This window comes from Strongylocentrotus purpuratus, unplaced genomic scaffold (genome assembly GCF_000002235.5).
Source record: "Strongylocentrotus purpuratus isolate Spur 01 unplaced genomic scaffold, Spur_5.0 spur5_contig_834, whole genome shotgun sequence".
Classification (NCBI taxonomy): domain Eukaryota; kingdom Metazoa; phylum Echinodermata; class Echinoidea; order Camarodonta; family Strongylocentrotidae; genus Strongylocentrotus; species Strongylocentrotus purpuratus.
In genome coordinates, this window is record NW_022145540.1 from 117,351 (window position 1) to 132,993 (window position 15,643).

Here is a 15,643-nt window from a genome sequence, read left to right on the forward strand (position 1 = left end):
GCCGCGATATGAAACAAATTATACAAGAATATGGTCTAGAACTAGGCGTTATATTTATAACATGAGTAAGCGCTTATTTGGCAATTAAGACGTACTGTGAGAAACAGAAGCGAGCGAGTCATGCATTTCCAATACGGCTCAGTTTTTTTCTTCTTCATTTCTCTTAATTTGGACCATTTTTCTTGCAAGATATAGGCCTAATAATTCTTTAAGTAATCGCAAAGTACAATTACATAGTTTTAACGTTTTCCTGTTGTGACGGAATGGCGCATTCTGTCATTTACAAAAATACTATATCTGTTCTTTGCTGCTTTGTTGTGAGTTTTGTATAAAAAAAGTCCACCCTGATATTAAGTTGGTTTAAAAGAAGCAGAAAAATGAACTTGAAACAGGTCAGTGAAAGGTTAAAAACAAACAAGTAAAAGTTAGAAGTTATGAATTTTTGAAAGTTCATGTACAGTTAATCAAACACTAATTGGCAACTTAAGACAAATTTCAATCATGCATTCAATTTGGAGAGTGGCTCGATCACAAGATACGGTATACGTCAGTGTTAAAAACGATAGTTATGATAATAACTGTAAAGAAAACAAAAATAGCCTGACCGGCTGGACGTCAGGGAAAATGCGGCCATTTTGAAGGGGGTAAAAAAAAGGCCTCCTCCTCCCTTTTTTTCAAAAATGCATGCAGGATGCTAATTAAAACATTTTTTTTTTAATGGCTTATCCTGTTCAAGCCGACTTGCATTTTGATCTTTTATTCTTTTATTCTTGTTGTAGGCCTTTGTTGATCAGAGTCGAGGCATATGGCGAATAAAACCAATCAATCAATCAATTATTATAAGATTTTTCCGATTCCTTGACCTTGTCCAATTTGATTGCGATATCACTAATACTGGCCCAATGACAATGATTTTTATTTCTTAAACGGCCCATTCTGGGGCATGGAAGAAACATTTTTCGTTTGTATTTATTAACCTTTATTTCCTTCTCAATGGTACAATTATGAAACACAATGTATGTATACATTATAATAACAATGATTTCAACAACTTTCAAATACTTGAAACATAAACTTCTACTTCAGTATGAAAATTCTTAAGGTCATCGAGTGATGGAGACCATCGGTATTATCAACATTTTGTTGGTTGGCTGCACCACACACCCGTTTTTGTTCTTCTTTTGTTTTTGTTTTTGTTTGTTTTATATATTATGTAACAAACGTACTGTGTAAAGGGAACCTTAATTACAAGCATAATGCTTCCAAGGTTTCCTTCTTAGGCTTACTGTAGATTATTGTTAGCATCATTTGTATTTAATTGCTTGCCATTAATTTGTTTTACTGTTGTATCTATCGATTATATGTACATGTTTTGTTACCTTGTATATGCCTTACTTTGTGAATTCTTTTCATATGCAGTTAATGTGGAAATAAAACCTAGGCCCTAAATAAAAAATAAATAATAAAATGAACATACTACAGTAAATAATTCAGATAACAGATAAAAGAGGCGAAAAGCATAGCTTGAGTTAGGAACGCCAATAACACAGTTACTGAGAGAACAATAAAGATATTATTATGAGAATTACATATATAACAGTGACGTTGATATAGGAAAGAAAAAAATAGTAAATGGAAGAAAAACTGAGAAAGAAACAGAATAGAAGAGAAATACAGTTGAATAGTGTAAATATAATATTCAACTATGATGTTGAAGAAAAAAAAGACAGAACATCTTTGAAAACAAGAAAATCTTTGGCAGCGAACAACAAACAAATGAAGGCAAGATATACACTTTAAAAAAAAACACCCTATACTTTGTGTAGACTGATCCGAAAATGACCAATTCAAAGTACCGCGTTTTGATGAGCGCATGCGCAGGGAGTTAGTCTGGTGTTGTCATCACGCATGCGCATTACAAGAGCGCCATCTTGCTATCGGCGTTCGCCATTCATTTGAGTTGGATATTTCATTAAAAACTCACATTTTGACTCGATTTTTTGGACCAAAAGGCATTTAAAACACTATTTCTAGTGATTTTGAGGTTTCTCTGGTCTTCTCGTAGAAAAGGTGAGTTATTTTGTTAGCTCATTTTCTTGTAATGTTCCTTTCGACAGCGCGCCCCCAGACGCTTCTTTCACAATCTTTGATGAATCGTCAACCTCTCTTTCTTTGATTCCCCTTAAATAATACGCGTTTTAAAACATTTTTTCTGCCATTTTCCGTACTTTAGATGAAATGATAGCTAGCTAGTGCATTTAATCTATTAACGTTCTACGGAAATGTTGTCAGTAGAGTATTGATAAGCCGCCCGTTTTGTTATTTAAATGTAATTTTCCAGCCATATTACATTTCCGGGTGCCTTTTGTCGTTGGCCAAAGTATGCTAATTCAGCTGCTCATAGCCATTCTTTGCATGCGGCTACACACCGCTGTATTTCCCCGACCGCTATGGCTAGAAATTGACAAGGAAGGCGAGCGCCACTACTCGGTAAAAAGCTAGTAAGTTTTTTGGTAAACATAATTTGAAGAAGTAAACCCTGGAAGATGTACATGAAAGTTGTGCGGAAGTGATGATGGGTTATTTGATGAGATTAAATGAGCAGAAGTGCTTATATTTTGATGGAATATCATGGCCTTCTTTGAACTCCTCCGAGCATTGTGCTTTGTTAGGTGTGTGCGCTACTCGATACTCTGCATACACATATTACGGCTTTTTTGGGGGGTATGGCGTCAGCGGCAAACAAAGGCCGTGCCATCGGGTAGGTTCGGCGCGATAGTTACCCCGCTACAGCTACCGCGCAAGTATACGTGGCCACTACACTACAGTCCATCCTGAGCAATGGACACTGCGTCACAGCCCCGGTATGCAGGCACACATAATTTCATGTTTTTTTTATTTAATGTATTGTATTGTGCAAATTGATCTTGATCTAGATCTATATGCATATTAATAATATGCGAATATGTAAAAATGTACCATCATTGTAACAATTGAAAGAGGAAAAATAAATGAATTGAATTGAAAATTTGAATAATGGCTCGCATACAAGCTGAGCTGACAATGTGAAATAGTAGAATCTGATTAAGCTAGGTCTCATGATAGAACTGTACCGTGAGTCTGTTACACATTCAGTAGGGTTATAATTTAGCAAATTTACTTCTTTCAATTTCATGTGGTTAAGTGGCAGTAATAGTGCAGTCACAGTGTCTACCTCTAAAGTTTCTGGAAACTTTGCCAAACTATCTTGGCATTGCACATAATTATGTACTTGTAATTTATTGTAACAGACATTCTAGACTAACTCTAATTGATTCAGCTTTCATCAATTTTAATAGATTCCGGGTTGGTCCCCAGCTCTGAGTCTGGGCTTATGCTATAAAATTAAAGTAATGCCATGGTTCCAACATTTTAGATGTGCATTTTATTTAACAATTTCAGTAATATAATAATGCTCCTTCTCTGTACCAGTACTGGTACATTTCTTTTCACTTTGTCCTTCTCTTTTCTTAGAACACTCTTTTGTTTGTTATTTGTTTTCTCTCTCCGAAATACTTGTAGTCTTCCACTCTTCTCTCCCGTTTCCATTTTTAGAGGTTTATTTATGCCCTTTCCAATGAGGCCGATGCTATCTGAATTTGTTGATCTATCTTCTCACTTCTAATATTCCCAGGCTGTCTTTTATGATATAATCTTCTGAGCCTTCTGAATTTGGAGTCAGCAGGGCGGTATTCCGCATGTCGCTAACTTGTATGGCAGGTGATGCATGCTAAAGTGTGTTTCTAAAGTTCTCAACAGATGTGGCTATTACAGACTGCTGGTCGAGGGCGTTTCATGCTCGTCCAGTTCTTGGGAAAAAGGAGTATTTATAATTTTATATACATCCTTTCTGACAAAGGAGGTTTCTATTGAGCGTTGGTGGTTTCTTCTTAACCTTGACCCTGTTGATACTTGTATGTAGTCCTCTTGCTTTAGGCCCACCTTTCCCTTGTTGATTATGTACAGCATAACTAAACAACTTTTTCCCCTCCTGCGTTCAAGTGTTTCCCATTCAAGGCAGGTCTGCATTTGTGTGATACTGCTGTCCCTTTGGTAGTTTCCTGTTACAAAGCGTGCTGCCCTCCTTTGAACTGCGTCCAGTTTATTAATTTACCCTAATCTGTATGGATCCCAGGCACAGCTTGCATATTCTAATACTGGTCTCACTAGGGTCTTGTATGCGAGGGCTTTCACATTCCTTGGGCAAAACCATAGATTTCTCCTGAGGAATCCTAACATGCGGTTGGCTTTCATGGCTGTGTTGTCAACATGGTTCGCCCACGTCAGTTTACTGTCTATTTCTACTCCCAAGTAAGGATGAGAGCTTGTCTGTTGTAAGTCTTGTCCACAGAAGATATAATCCCTTGTCAGAGGTTTTTTCTTATTTGAGATGATCATCACTGAACACTTGGAAGCGTTGAACTGAGTGATTTCATTCCCCAAAATTATTGAAGTAGCCTCCAAAGCCTGTCTGTAGGCACTAGGCCTACCAATGGCTACCACCACCTAACAAAAATTAGAAGAAAGGAGATATTTTATGAGGCCTTCAATCATATAAATTATATTTGGTAAGAGTTACATATGTGGAATTGAAATGCCAAACTGTTTCCCATAAATTTGCAACCCACTTTGATAAAATTGTTAAAAGGTTTTACTTTAAAAAAAAAAAAGTATAAAGATGAGGAATATATGTCTTGAATAAATGGTGGTTAAAAAAAATAGTTCTGCAGCAGTGAGGTCTTCTCAGAAGTTTTTCATGTTGTAATCGAGATGTCTATACTGAATTTGTTCCCATGTTATCACCCATGCAGATCATAATAACAGAGAACCATGGATGAAAACACAGATCAACCTGGAAGCCAGACAGAAGAACCTGTGGCACCAGCAGACCAGGGGGAAGCTGAGGGAACTGATGCGGCTTCCATGAACGTCCTGGAGACCTATCTTCAAAATTTCAATGAGGAGCTTTCATCAGGTCCTGCCACTGCTGCTGGTGCAGTTCAGCAAGCAGGTCAGTTGTATGAATGAAAGAATTGCTCTTCTTCCTCCTCTACATTGATTGTATCACCTTTTGGCTTTAAATGATAGGTAAAGGGTACACAAGTCCACAAATTATTTCAATTTTCATGCAAGCCTCTACTACGATGGATATAAATGAGGACCTCATAACATGAGGTTTGTTTGCCTGGCATTACAACAACTAATGACTGCAACCAGTATTCATTCTATGTGAAGGAAAAAAATGTCTGAAGTAGTTAATTGAAATGATGTAAACAATATCAAGTGTGCTGACAAGAGAGGTAACACAGTAATTATTTTTTGCCTGCCCAATAGGGGCTTACCAATACCCAGGCTAGATTAAAAGAAATCTTTGCAGATCTGGAAACTACATGTATACAAACAAAACTTTCTTGATTTTTTGTTCTGCTTCTGCTTAAAACGAATGATGATCAGTAATTTTAAGCTTGCTCAATAATGTGTTATCCTTAGTTTTCGTGTTCCCTGTTTACAGCTGCGTCAACTGTTGCAGCTACAGAAGAGGATGACACTGAATCCCCACTGGCTGTACATGTAGAAGAGGTGGCTGATGCAGAAGAGGATGTGCAGCTTGAAGAAGGAGCTGAAGGAGATAATGTTGCAGGTGAGTTGAATAACAATAAAACTTGATGTGATAGTACTGAATGAACTTTGCATTAAGTATCAACGCATAGAATACCTTATACTTGAGACAAATGTTATTTGAGCTTCTAAACAGGAGTAAGATAATAAGAGAACACAAACCCTGCTTAATGTATAAGATCTATTTTAACACAATGTAATGATTGTGGCCTAGTGCTAAAAGGGTTGTTTTGTGTAAGACAGGTAGACAACCAGTTCTGAAAATGACTGTATTTCATAAAGTTCTGTGAACAATAGTTTTCTTTCAGAACAACAAACACCTTAAGACCCTGCTGTAAATTACAAACTTTGCACTTGAAATCCCAAATTCATTTTGAGAATAGTTTTGTACACCATTCAACCACCGAAATATAAAAATGCATGTATTGAATAATAGTTTCTGTAGAATGTAATATTGTTTGCAAATTAAAACAACACTCGGCTAGTATCGTCACTTGGCCTCAAAATAGAATATTTGACATACAAGTAGGAAACAGAGGCAGCTAGATGAATAGGGATGAACAGCACTGATGCTACATCATTATTATTATTTTATGTCAACTTTGACAGTGGTAAAGCAGGAGATCGGTGAAGAGGAGGAGATGGAGGAGGAAGTGGGCGAGGCCAGCCAACCTGCACCCGACCAAGCCACCATTGACATCACTCACACATTACAGCTACTAGCCAATGCCTCTGCAAATATCAGCAATCCTAATGCCTTACAGGAAAACCAAGAGGTTAGTGTCATGACGAAGATCATCAAATACTTTGCTTATTCATTTACTACACATAAAAATAACTAAAAATTAAGTAGATGCATTGCTTGCAACAAACATTTATGTTACAGGGATAGTTGAGTTCTTGCTTAAGACCGCACATGCCTTCGAAGTGCATAGTTATTGCTCTTATTCTTATTTATGACATTTCCAGTGCCCTTTTAGGATCTAAAATTGCTATAAAGATAATTTTAGGCCCAAAAATGTGTGAAATTTAAATCAATTACAATCATAAGAATTCAGCTCCACTTTCAAAAAAATATGGTGCTAGATTATGAACTCCCAAAATCATGAAAGAGATTAGACAGAATTAAGGGCATCGTGTGAGATGTGAAAATATAAGTGCGTATTATATTCATTCCCAAGTTGTAGTGTTGATTTCTCAAGATTTATGGTGAAATTTTCTGGCTTATGTATGAATTCTGAATATTTTGTTGTCTTTTCCTTTTCAGGGAGAGATGGGGACAGAGAACACTTTCATGCAGCAGCTTGATACCTCTAACCTAGTAGATGAGAATGGAGCCAAAGTGGACCCGAGCAGTAAGTCTTTCAATCGTCTCTTCATGCTCTCAAAGATATTTGTTGTACACAGACACATTAAGAGAAATAGAAATTGTTATTTATAAATTTCCCTCGATTGTCATTCTTCAAACTAATGTGAGCAGCAACAATATTTTATTGATGCAAAGGCTGCCATGAAGAGTGGGAGCTGTATAGTTTGCACATTCTCAAACAATACACATCACGAATGTGTACAAGCACTTAAAGGAACTTGCTAAATGTACAATTAAAGATAATCTGAAAGTTTGAGTAAAAACAGACTATTGTTAATGATCAACATTTGGAAAAACGGATCTGATCGATTCCTGAATTCTCCCAACTATATTAGTATAGTTTGATTAAATTTTAGGGGAATGTAAATCGTCACAAAGCAATAAATTGGCTCTACATACCATTCCAAACATTTAAGTGTTGAAAGATTTTTTAAAGCCGGTTTTATGTCATATTTTCATGGAAAACCGGTTGGAAAATTAAAAAATTACAGTTTTTTCATCAACCTTCAACAATGTTACCGGTTCTCTTTAATATTTGTTTCTGTCTTAGAGAAGGAGATTCTATAAATTGAATATTAAATATTATATGATTACTGCATACAATTCTATTTTGGTTGGTTAAAATGGGCTACTGATTCAATATGGAACTTGCTTGAACATGAGTCATATTAGCCCTCATACTTCAGTTCCAATATATTACAATTCTTTTCTTATCCGACCAAGATCTGTTAAATTTGATGCTGTCAGCACGTCATGGTCTCCTCTTTGTAAATAACCAAGTCATTGTCTTGGACATGCCTGATAATCCTCTCCTCTTTGTTTGTTTTTGATCAGGAATAGCAGGTATACAGACAGTGAATGGAGAGCAGGTGGTGATGGTACATAACATGGAGGACGGCACATCAGGAATAGGACAACAACAGGTGAGTTGTGGTAGGAGTTTTTAAAGGCATCGTTTAAAGAGAAGGTTGAGTACTGAGAAGAGGTGACAAATAATTTGTGAGCATTATCATTACATTATGCAAGTGTGAAAGAACATCAGATAAAAACATGTTCCTTGAAAAGCATGGCTCTTTCAAATGCCTTAATATTCTAAATATAGCAAGTAACATCATAAAAATCGGGACGGATTTTTTCGCCACGTGTTCGTTTAGTCCCATATACATCTTTCTGTGTACAGTGCTTGCAACTTTACCAAGACTAGGCCAAATTTCTTAGCATTTTGATGATTCCAGAACCTTTCAATACACATAAATACTTATATAGATAACCAATCTTTTCTGATCGATTCCACAACGTTTCTTTCACAATGCAATCGCTTGACCAGAACTCAACCTTCTCTTTAACGATGTTAAATCTGAGATGCACGGCCCTATTAGTGTCTGTGATATGAAGTAATATTGAAGCCCTAAAAAAATTGCGCTTCAAAATGATTAAGAAGTCCCTCAAAAAGTAAAATTCTTTGAGTGACCGGTTTTACCATACTCGTTTTCCCCAGTAGACTGTAGTGTTATGAAAACCGTTAGGTAAACGCAAAATTTGATTTTGGTTTCCAATCATAAATATCTTGATAATCAGACAGGCGATCGGCTTGTAAAAGTCATGGGGTTCCTGACTGACCTAAAGGTTAAAAATTATCATTGCAGCATGAGTTAAATCCAGGATTTTGTTTCAGAATCTGAGACATAGTTACCCAATCCCTTTAAAGGTCTCTCGGTCTCTATCGGTTGTTCTGTCAAAGGCAGGTCCACACACCAGAGTCTTCTTTAGTGCCTTTCCCTATCTGGTCTTCTTCTTCATTATGCCATATAATCTGTCACATTCCAAAACTGACACCATCCCAAATCTAGGTCTTCCTCTTCCCCAATTACCCTCCATCTTCCCTTCCAAGATGTCCCTGAGCATGTAATTCCCCTGTAAGATGTTTCCTATCCAGTTTTACTTCCGTCTCCAAATTCTTTTTCTCAAGTTAGAAGAATATAGAAAGTGTTTAGAAACGGTGAAAATGTTGAACAATTAGGCATATATGTATAGACCTTTCCTTCATGAAAGGAATGTTGTGTTTACACCTTAAATTGAACTCCCAGTGCTGAATCTCTACATATATTCATGTAAAATTATGATATCTATCTTACCATTAAAATACAAGAATGTAATGGGTGTAAATCATAAAATGAAGTCCTGGAAAAAATGGCAGTTGCAGGTTCTGAAATTTATCTTTGTCTTAGATATGAATATATTTATGTTCAAATAGCCATAAAATAACGAAGAATTCTAAAAAATGAATACCCGTACTCAGCTTGATTTGTTGAAATACATTATGAAAGATCCCAAATGACAGTTTTGTCACTGGAGATGTGTATTGATTACAAAGTTCAAAATATTACCTAACCTTTTATTTTCCCTTCTCCCCCCCCCCCCATCTCTCTCTCTCTCTAGGTGCTAATGGTAGCCATGCAAGACAATGGTCAGTTATCATCTATGGATCAAGGTGTGGCCCAGATTGCTTTCTCAGGAGCACCAGTCAATATGGTGGGGGATAACATCGTCTACCAAACCACGCAGAACACGCAGTATGTTCCAGTTTCACACAATGGCACTACACAACTAGCTATGACACAAGTAAGAGACAATTTTTTTTTTTTTTAAACTAGTGTGTAATAACTTTTAGTGTAGTGTTATACAGGGTTCGTACGGGCCCTGGAAACCTGGAAATTCATGGAATTTGGCTTAGTCTTTTTCCAGGCCTTGAAAGTCATGGAAAACCAAATTTTTATAAAAGGGTCATGGAATTACAAAATTCATGGAAATTGATGTGTTTTTATTGTCAGATGTATAAATGATAAAACTTTTTTAGAAGCGAAGCAGTGCTGCGCGCTGAGCTCTCCCTTTTGTACACCGTTTATCATGGCGGTCAGTGTGCTGCTCATACACGCAAAATGTTTACTTTATGTGCCACATTTGCCCCTGGGAAAGTCAAGGAAAGTCATGGTATTCTTACTTGAAAAGTCATGGAAAGTCATGGAATTTTATTTGGCAAAAAGTGTACGAACCCTGTTATATGAACTTACAAGGATTTTATTAGATCAAGAGTGCATGTACATAAGCAGCAAGAGTATTACCCTATGCAGTTTGTGAATAAGTTAAACTCAATTTTGTTTAGAGGAAAGGAAGTATTAACATCTTGATATTGGCAACATGTATAAGACTTGCCTTTTTTCATGTTTTTTATGTAAAAATATGCAATAAGACTTCTCTTAGAAGATAAAGATAAATGTAAGATATAACTTTTGGTAATATGTATTTCATATGTTATCATTTACAGTCTGGAGGTGAGCCTGGTACTGAGGTGTACACTATCCTTCAAACAGTAGACGGTGCAGAGACAACCACTATGACCACACCCACTACCATGGTCGTCTCGTCAGGAGGCGTCCACCATCTTGGCGATGAGCAGACCCACGTGATCGCAACGACGTCGGGCGATCATCCTTCCTATGCAGAGCTACAACCTGTCTCGGAAGATGCTGCACAGCAGGAAGAGGGCGCCCTGCAAATGGCAGCAGCAGAGCACGAGGAGGTGGCCTTGATTGTACAGAAGCCTGTTAAGAGGAAACGAGGACGACCACGCAAGGATGAAGCAGCCAAGATGCAGACCCAGATCGTCATTGTCAGGGAGGTTGTAGAAGGAGAGGATGGCCAAGATCCGTCCGTCTATGACTTCTACGCAGGAGAGGACGACACAGCACCGGTTGCTGGAGGTGATGAGAAAAGTGGCATAGAAGTTGGTGGAGCCAAAAAGAAGACCAGGTATGTGGTGCCCAAGTTTGATGATGGCCGTCTACTTGATCAAGTTCTTAATAGAGCCAAGAAAGGGGGTCCTGGAAGGAGACCCAAGGTGCATGAATGCCATCTGTGCGGTCGCATATTCCGCACATCCACCCTGCTTCGCAACCATGAGAACACTCATTCTGGAACCAAGCCCTATAAATGTGAGCTGTGTCCAAAAGCCTTTGGCACATCCGGTGAGCTTGGGCGCCACATGAAGTACATGCACACCCATGAAAAGCCCCACAAGTGTCCATTGTGTGACTACCTGAGTGTGGAGGCATCCAAGATCAAACGTCACATGCGTTCTCACACCGGAGAGAAGCCATATAAATGTACTCTGTGTGAGTATGCCAGCACGGACAACTACAAGCTCAAGCGCCATATGAGAGTTCACACTGGCGAACGTCCTTTCAACTGTTCTCAATGTGACCAATCCTTTTCCCAGAAGAGCAGTCTCAAGGAGCACGAGTGGAAACACGTTGGAAATAGGCCATCTCACAAGTGCGATCACTGTGACACCACCTTTGGGAGATATGCCGACATGAAGACCCATGTCCGTAAGATGCACACAGCTGGTGAACCCATGATTTGTAAAATCTGCGAAAACGCATTTACTGACCGATTCACGTATATGCAGCATGTGAGGGGGCACAGGGGCGAGAAGATTTACAAGTGCGGGGAGTGTGGGTATTCTGCACCTCAGAAACGTCATCTTGTGATCCACATGAGAGTCCATACAGGGGAGAGGCCTTATGAATGTGAAGAGTGCCACGAGACCTTCAAGCACAAACAAACCCTCATCAACCATCAACGTAGCAAGCACAACCTGATCCAGGAAGCAGATGGTACCAAGAAACGTAAAGCCACAGATGAGATCACAAGTCCCAGCAAGAGGATAACAAGGCGTCAACGGATGCAGATTCAGGAGGAGGAGGAAACAGAAGAGATGGTAGAACCTCATACCTTGACCACAGCAGATGGTAACACAATCCAAGTATCAATGGCACAAGGCGGAGAGGGCACTGTTCAACTTGTGCAGACCAGTGATGGCACCATGCCTGTTATCCTGACGGTAGGAGGGGACGGGCAGAACGTGGACGAAGCACTCCAGATGATGAACGGAAGTCTGGCTGCGGTCCAGGGCCACCAGGATGGGGAAGGACAGCTCATGATGGCTGTACCTCAGGGAGACGGAGATAACCTGCATCTTGAAGGTCAGCAGGCTTCCCAGCAGCTTCAGACCTCGGACGACATCGCAGACGACTCCCAGCCTCCGGAACTGCAGCAGGAAGGCCAAGTTCAAGAGGTCTCTGCTCCACGGGAGAGCTCATCCATCACGCAGGAGCAAGCTGCAGCTCTACAGCAGCAGATGGTCAGCCAGGGCATCATCTCAGAGGGTTCCGTCATCGCGGCAATGGAAGAGGATGAAGACGGCACTGGAGATGGCACGATATATCTATTTGTTGAAGAACAGTAGTCAGAAATCACCCACCCCTGGTGTGATTATTTTTAAATTATTCTATTATCTCTCAATTTTCAATTAATTTAAGAAAAGATAACATAGACCTGAAATGAGATGCCATAATCGTTTGTTTTGAATGTGTCCTCACACGTTTCTTTTATTGGTGTTAATGTCTTTGTTTTACACAATCCCTATATTTTTCATGTATCTTTGGGATAGAGAGATGGGGACGGTTTTTGGGCTCATGAGAGTGTATTATGAGACAAAATGTATCCGTAACAGACATGATTGTGTATATTTGTTTAGCCTTGCACTTCATCTTCCAGATGTGAAAGTATTTAAATCCACGTCGCTCCTGTATTTTTAGAACATTTCTGTTCACCGTTGTCAGTGCTCTTATGATTTATTATGGTATTTCTTAATTTGTCTATGTGAACTGGTAGCACTGCATGTATTAGGATCTGTAATGTAAGCCGACTGTAATGCAATGCACAGCTGATAGGGTCAAAGTATTGTCTATTTCTAACGGTCTCAAATCAATGATTTTCATACATGCCTTTTTCTATGTCAATCACACAATTTTTTTCTCCAGTCATATTGAATGGATACTGGTATCAACAGCATATTGCTTTAGACAGAAGAAATTTGTCAATTTGATAGAATGGCTGAGTTCATTAAGTTCAGTGAGAAGGTATGTGAAGTCATATTTCTCTTACACGCAGATGATAATCTTTTTGTTAATACATAATGAATGAAACTAGTAGGATCTATTACAGAGTTCATCATATATTTTTTGTACCTCACTTATTTTGTAGTTTCTTGGTCTGTTCCCTTTGTAGCATGCACCAATGGAATACTCTTCTTGTTTATTTCTGGTTTATGTGGAAGTACATTTTGTTTCTTTCTTGGGAAGACAATCAATTTTGTAGAACTCTGATCAAACTTTGATTGAAATGAAATCTTTGTTATGCATTTTATTTTCCAGACTAGCTTTTAAAGCAAAATACTTTTTGTATAGAAATTTAAAAGTTAAAGAGCTGAATCTACCTGAATAGTATCAATTATCAATCAGTATTTACCATATTATCTGTACATGTACACTGGTAGTAATGCATGAATGCAAGCAAGATAAATTGGTATGCACTCAAAAACTTCTGGAAAATATTTCAAAACATAATTAAAGGGAGCCATGTACAGTATGTATTTCTAGACAAATGTTTCGATATTGGTGACAAAATTGCCAGGCAGCTTTAGGTTTTACATTAACTTTATTCTTTACTTAATCTTATTACATGTAGTGGCTCCACTTTATATTGTAAATATTATGGATCTTTGACTTGAATGGCACTTTGTATGAATACTGTGTATGATAACAAAAAGAATTAAATTGTGTATATTTTCTAACTACTGAGAGCAAGAAATTCGAGGAAGCTCACTGATGCCCATATGTAAGTTTTGTCATTCCTATATGTTGATTTCCAGATCTGCTTTGTGTATTATAACCACAGATAGTTGCAAATTTGGCATATATTTTTAGTGTTTTGGTAGACGGTGTGTACCATTAACCTCACAGTTTGTATGATGTCTCACAAATACAATGATCATGCTTGTTCAGTCTGCCGAGACTCAGAAGGGCGTCGACCCATATTCTGCTTATAAATGTACAAGAAGTTAACGCCCTTCTGTCTCTCGGCAGACAATAATAAAGACTTTTCGATTTGCACGTCGACATAGTGAACTGCTATGTGTGACGTCCTTTTAAGACAATGTGAAGCCCTTTTAAGACAATGTGAAGCCCTTTTAAGGCACTGGCAGTGCCCGGTAGTGTCTTAAAAGGATGTCACACGTAGCAGTCCACTATGTCGGCGTGCAAATCTAAAAGTCCCTAATGTCATTTTGTAAACTGTATCCGTCAGGGCAGTATTTTACTTGAAGGATTACTCTGTATAGCTTTGATTTCTTTTTAACTCGGTAGCTTATTTGTTTTGAAATGAAATGCCACTTGGGAATCTGATTTGGAGTTTACCTGATCAGCTCAAATATTGTGATTAAGACAAAGGTTTGGTAGGTACTAATCACACGTGCGAGATGGATGAATACTGAACGCAGCTGTGAATGAAAAACAAACATATAAGCTTTGCTGTGTAAACTTCTTTCAGACATAATAAACTTCAAATCCTTCAAACCTGTAACCCTAACGTATGTGTCATTTGTCTTCAACTTCTGCAACTGTTTAAACTTTATCTTAAGGCATCATAATGTGTACAGGCAAATTTATTACACAGAACTGCATTAATCACTCAGTTATTGGTCGATTTGGTTAGAAACCAGGGCTTCTCACTCGAAATGTAATAATTCATATTGGTGGGCAGCAGGATAGAATTTTACGATTCTATTTTAGGGGGTTGCTCTATAACCATAATCATGATGATTGTAATCTTGTATTCCGTCAATTATTCTATCGACATCTTCGTCACTATCATAATCATGCATTTTTTGATAATCTTCATCATATTGTCCGATATTCCCACTCTTGAATGGGACAATGAATTTCTTTTGCCGTCTTCAATTTGGTTGCATTTTAAGCATCCACATACTTTGAACATGTTTTGGGAATGTGAGAATATGCGAGGGTGTCGTTCCTCCGAAGTGTTGTCTAATCTGCCCTATTTAACTAATTTGAATGTGTGAGTGCGTCAAGATTGTTGTGTTGTTAATAGGCGTCTATCATTTAGGAGTGAATATTTACATATTACATTCTAGAATAGCCTCTCTCTGCATATACCTTGTGTAATTATACTCTACTTCACCCTTTACATTTTATTTCTGTTGACGGTATTCCTCTCATTTTTCATCTCTTTCCCCTTTTCCTTTCTCTGGGTGACAGGTTCTCTTGATCATACTTAATCATTTCTCATCACTGCTCTATCTGAAAACATGAAATTCAACTCAACACACAAACAAGAAAGATTACCGAGAGTCCTTTTCAGGACTCCCCAATCCTCCCCCCTCTCTCTCGCGTGGTGCAACCGCGTATAACACACAAACTATTAAAAAAGAGATCTACAGTTTTTTTCACAAATACAAAAATGCAGATCCAAGGTGTCAGTTTGAAAATTGCTCTAATCTTTTTAATCAATTCTGAAACTGTTGCCACAAATAATTCTTCAAAATTCATTTCTCATAGGTGTGGCATGAAATATATTGAATGCCAGTTTGCTACAACAGCCTAATGCAGTGGTTCATACATGGGAATTGTTTTTGGTTTTAAGGGTTAATGAACGAGTTGAATATGATTCAAACAAATTCCTGGTGTATCTTTG

The 15,643-nt window shown here is 38.1% G+C and overlaps 1 protein-coding gene across 4 annotated transcripts; it reads left to right on the top strand.

The window, feature by feature from the left end:
* Positions 1 to 1,905: 1,905 nt before the first annotated feature.
* Positions 1,906 to 14,512, top strand: LOC593001 (zinc finger and BTB domain-containing protein 24). 4 transcript variants are annotated; one of them, XM_792499.5, is made up of 8 exons: positions 1,906 to 2,070; positions 4,851 to 5,050; positions 5,552 to 5,680; positions 6,268 to 6,434; positions 6,926 to 7,013; positions 7,862 to 7,950; positions 9,467 to 9,649; positions 10,353 to 14,512. In XM_792499.5, the coding sequence occupies exons 2-8, from the start codon at positions 4,870 to 4,872 to the stop codon at positions 12,333 to 12,335; spliced, it is 2,820 nt and encodes a 939-aa protein (XP_797592.2). In that variant the 5' UTR covers positions 1,906 to 2,070; positions 4,851 to 4,869; the 3' UTR covers positions 12,336 to 14,512. The 4 variants fall into 4 exon arrangements, with proteins under 4 accessions (XP_797592.2, XP_011671461.2, XP_011671463.2 ...); XM_011673159.2 differs by lacking the exon at positions 1,906 to 2,070 and adding an exon at positions 2,373 to 2,501; XM_011673161.2 differs by lacking the exon at positions 1,906 to 2,070 and adding an exon at positions 2,390 to 2,490.
* The last annotated feature ends 1,131 nt before the right edge of the window (positions 14,513 to 15,643 follow it).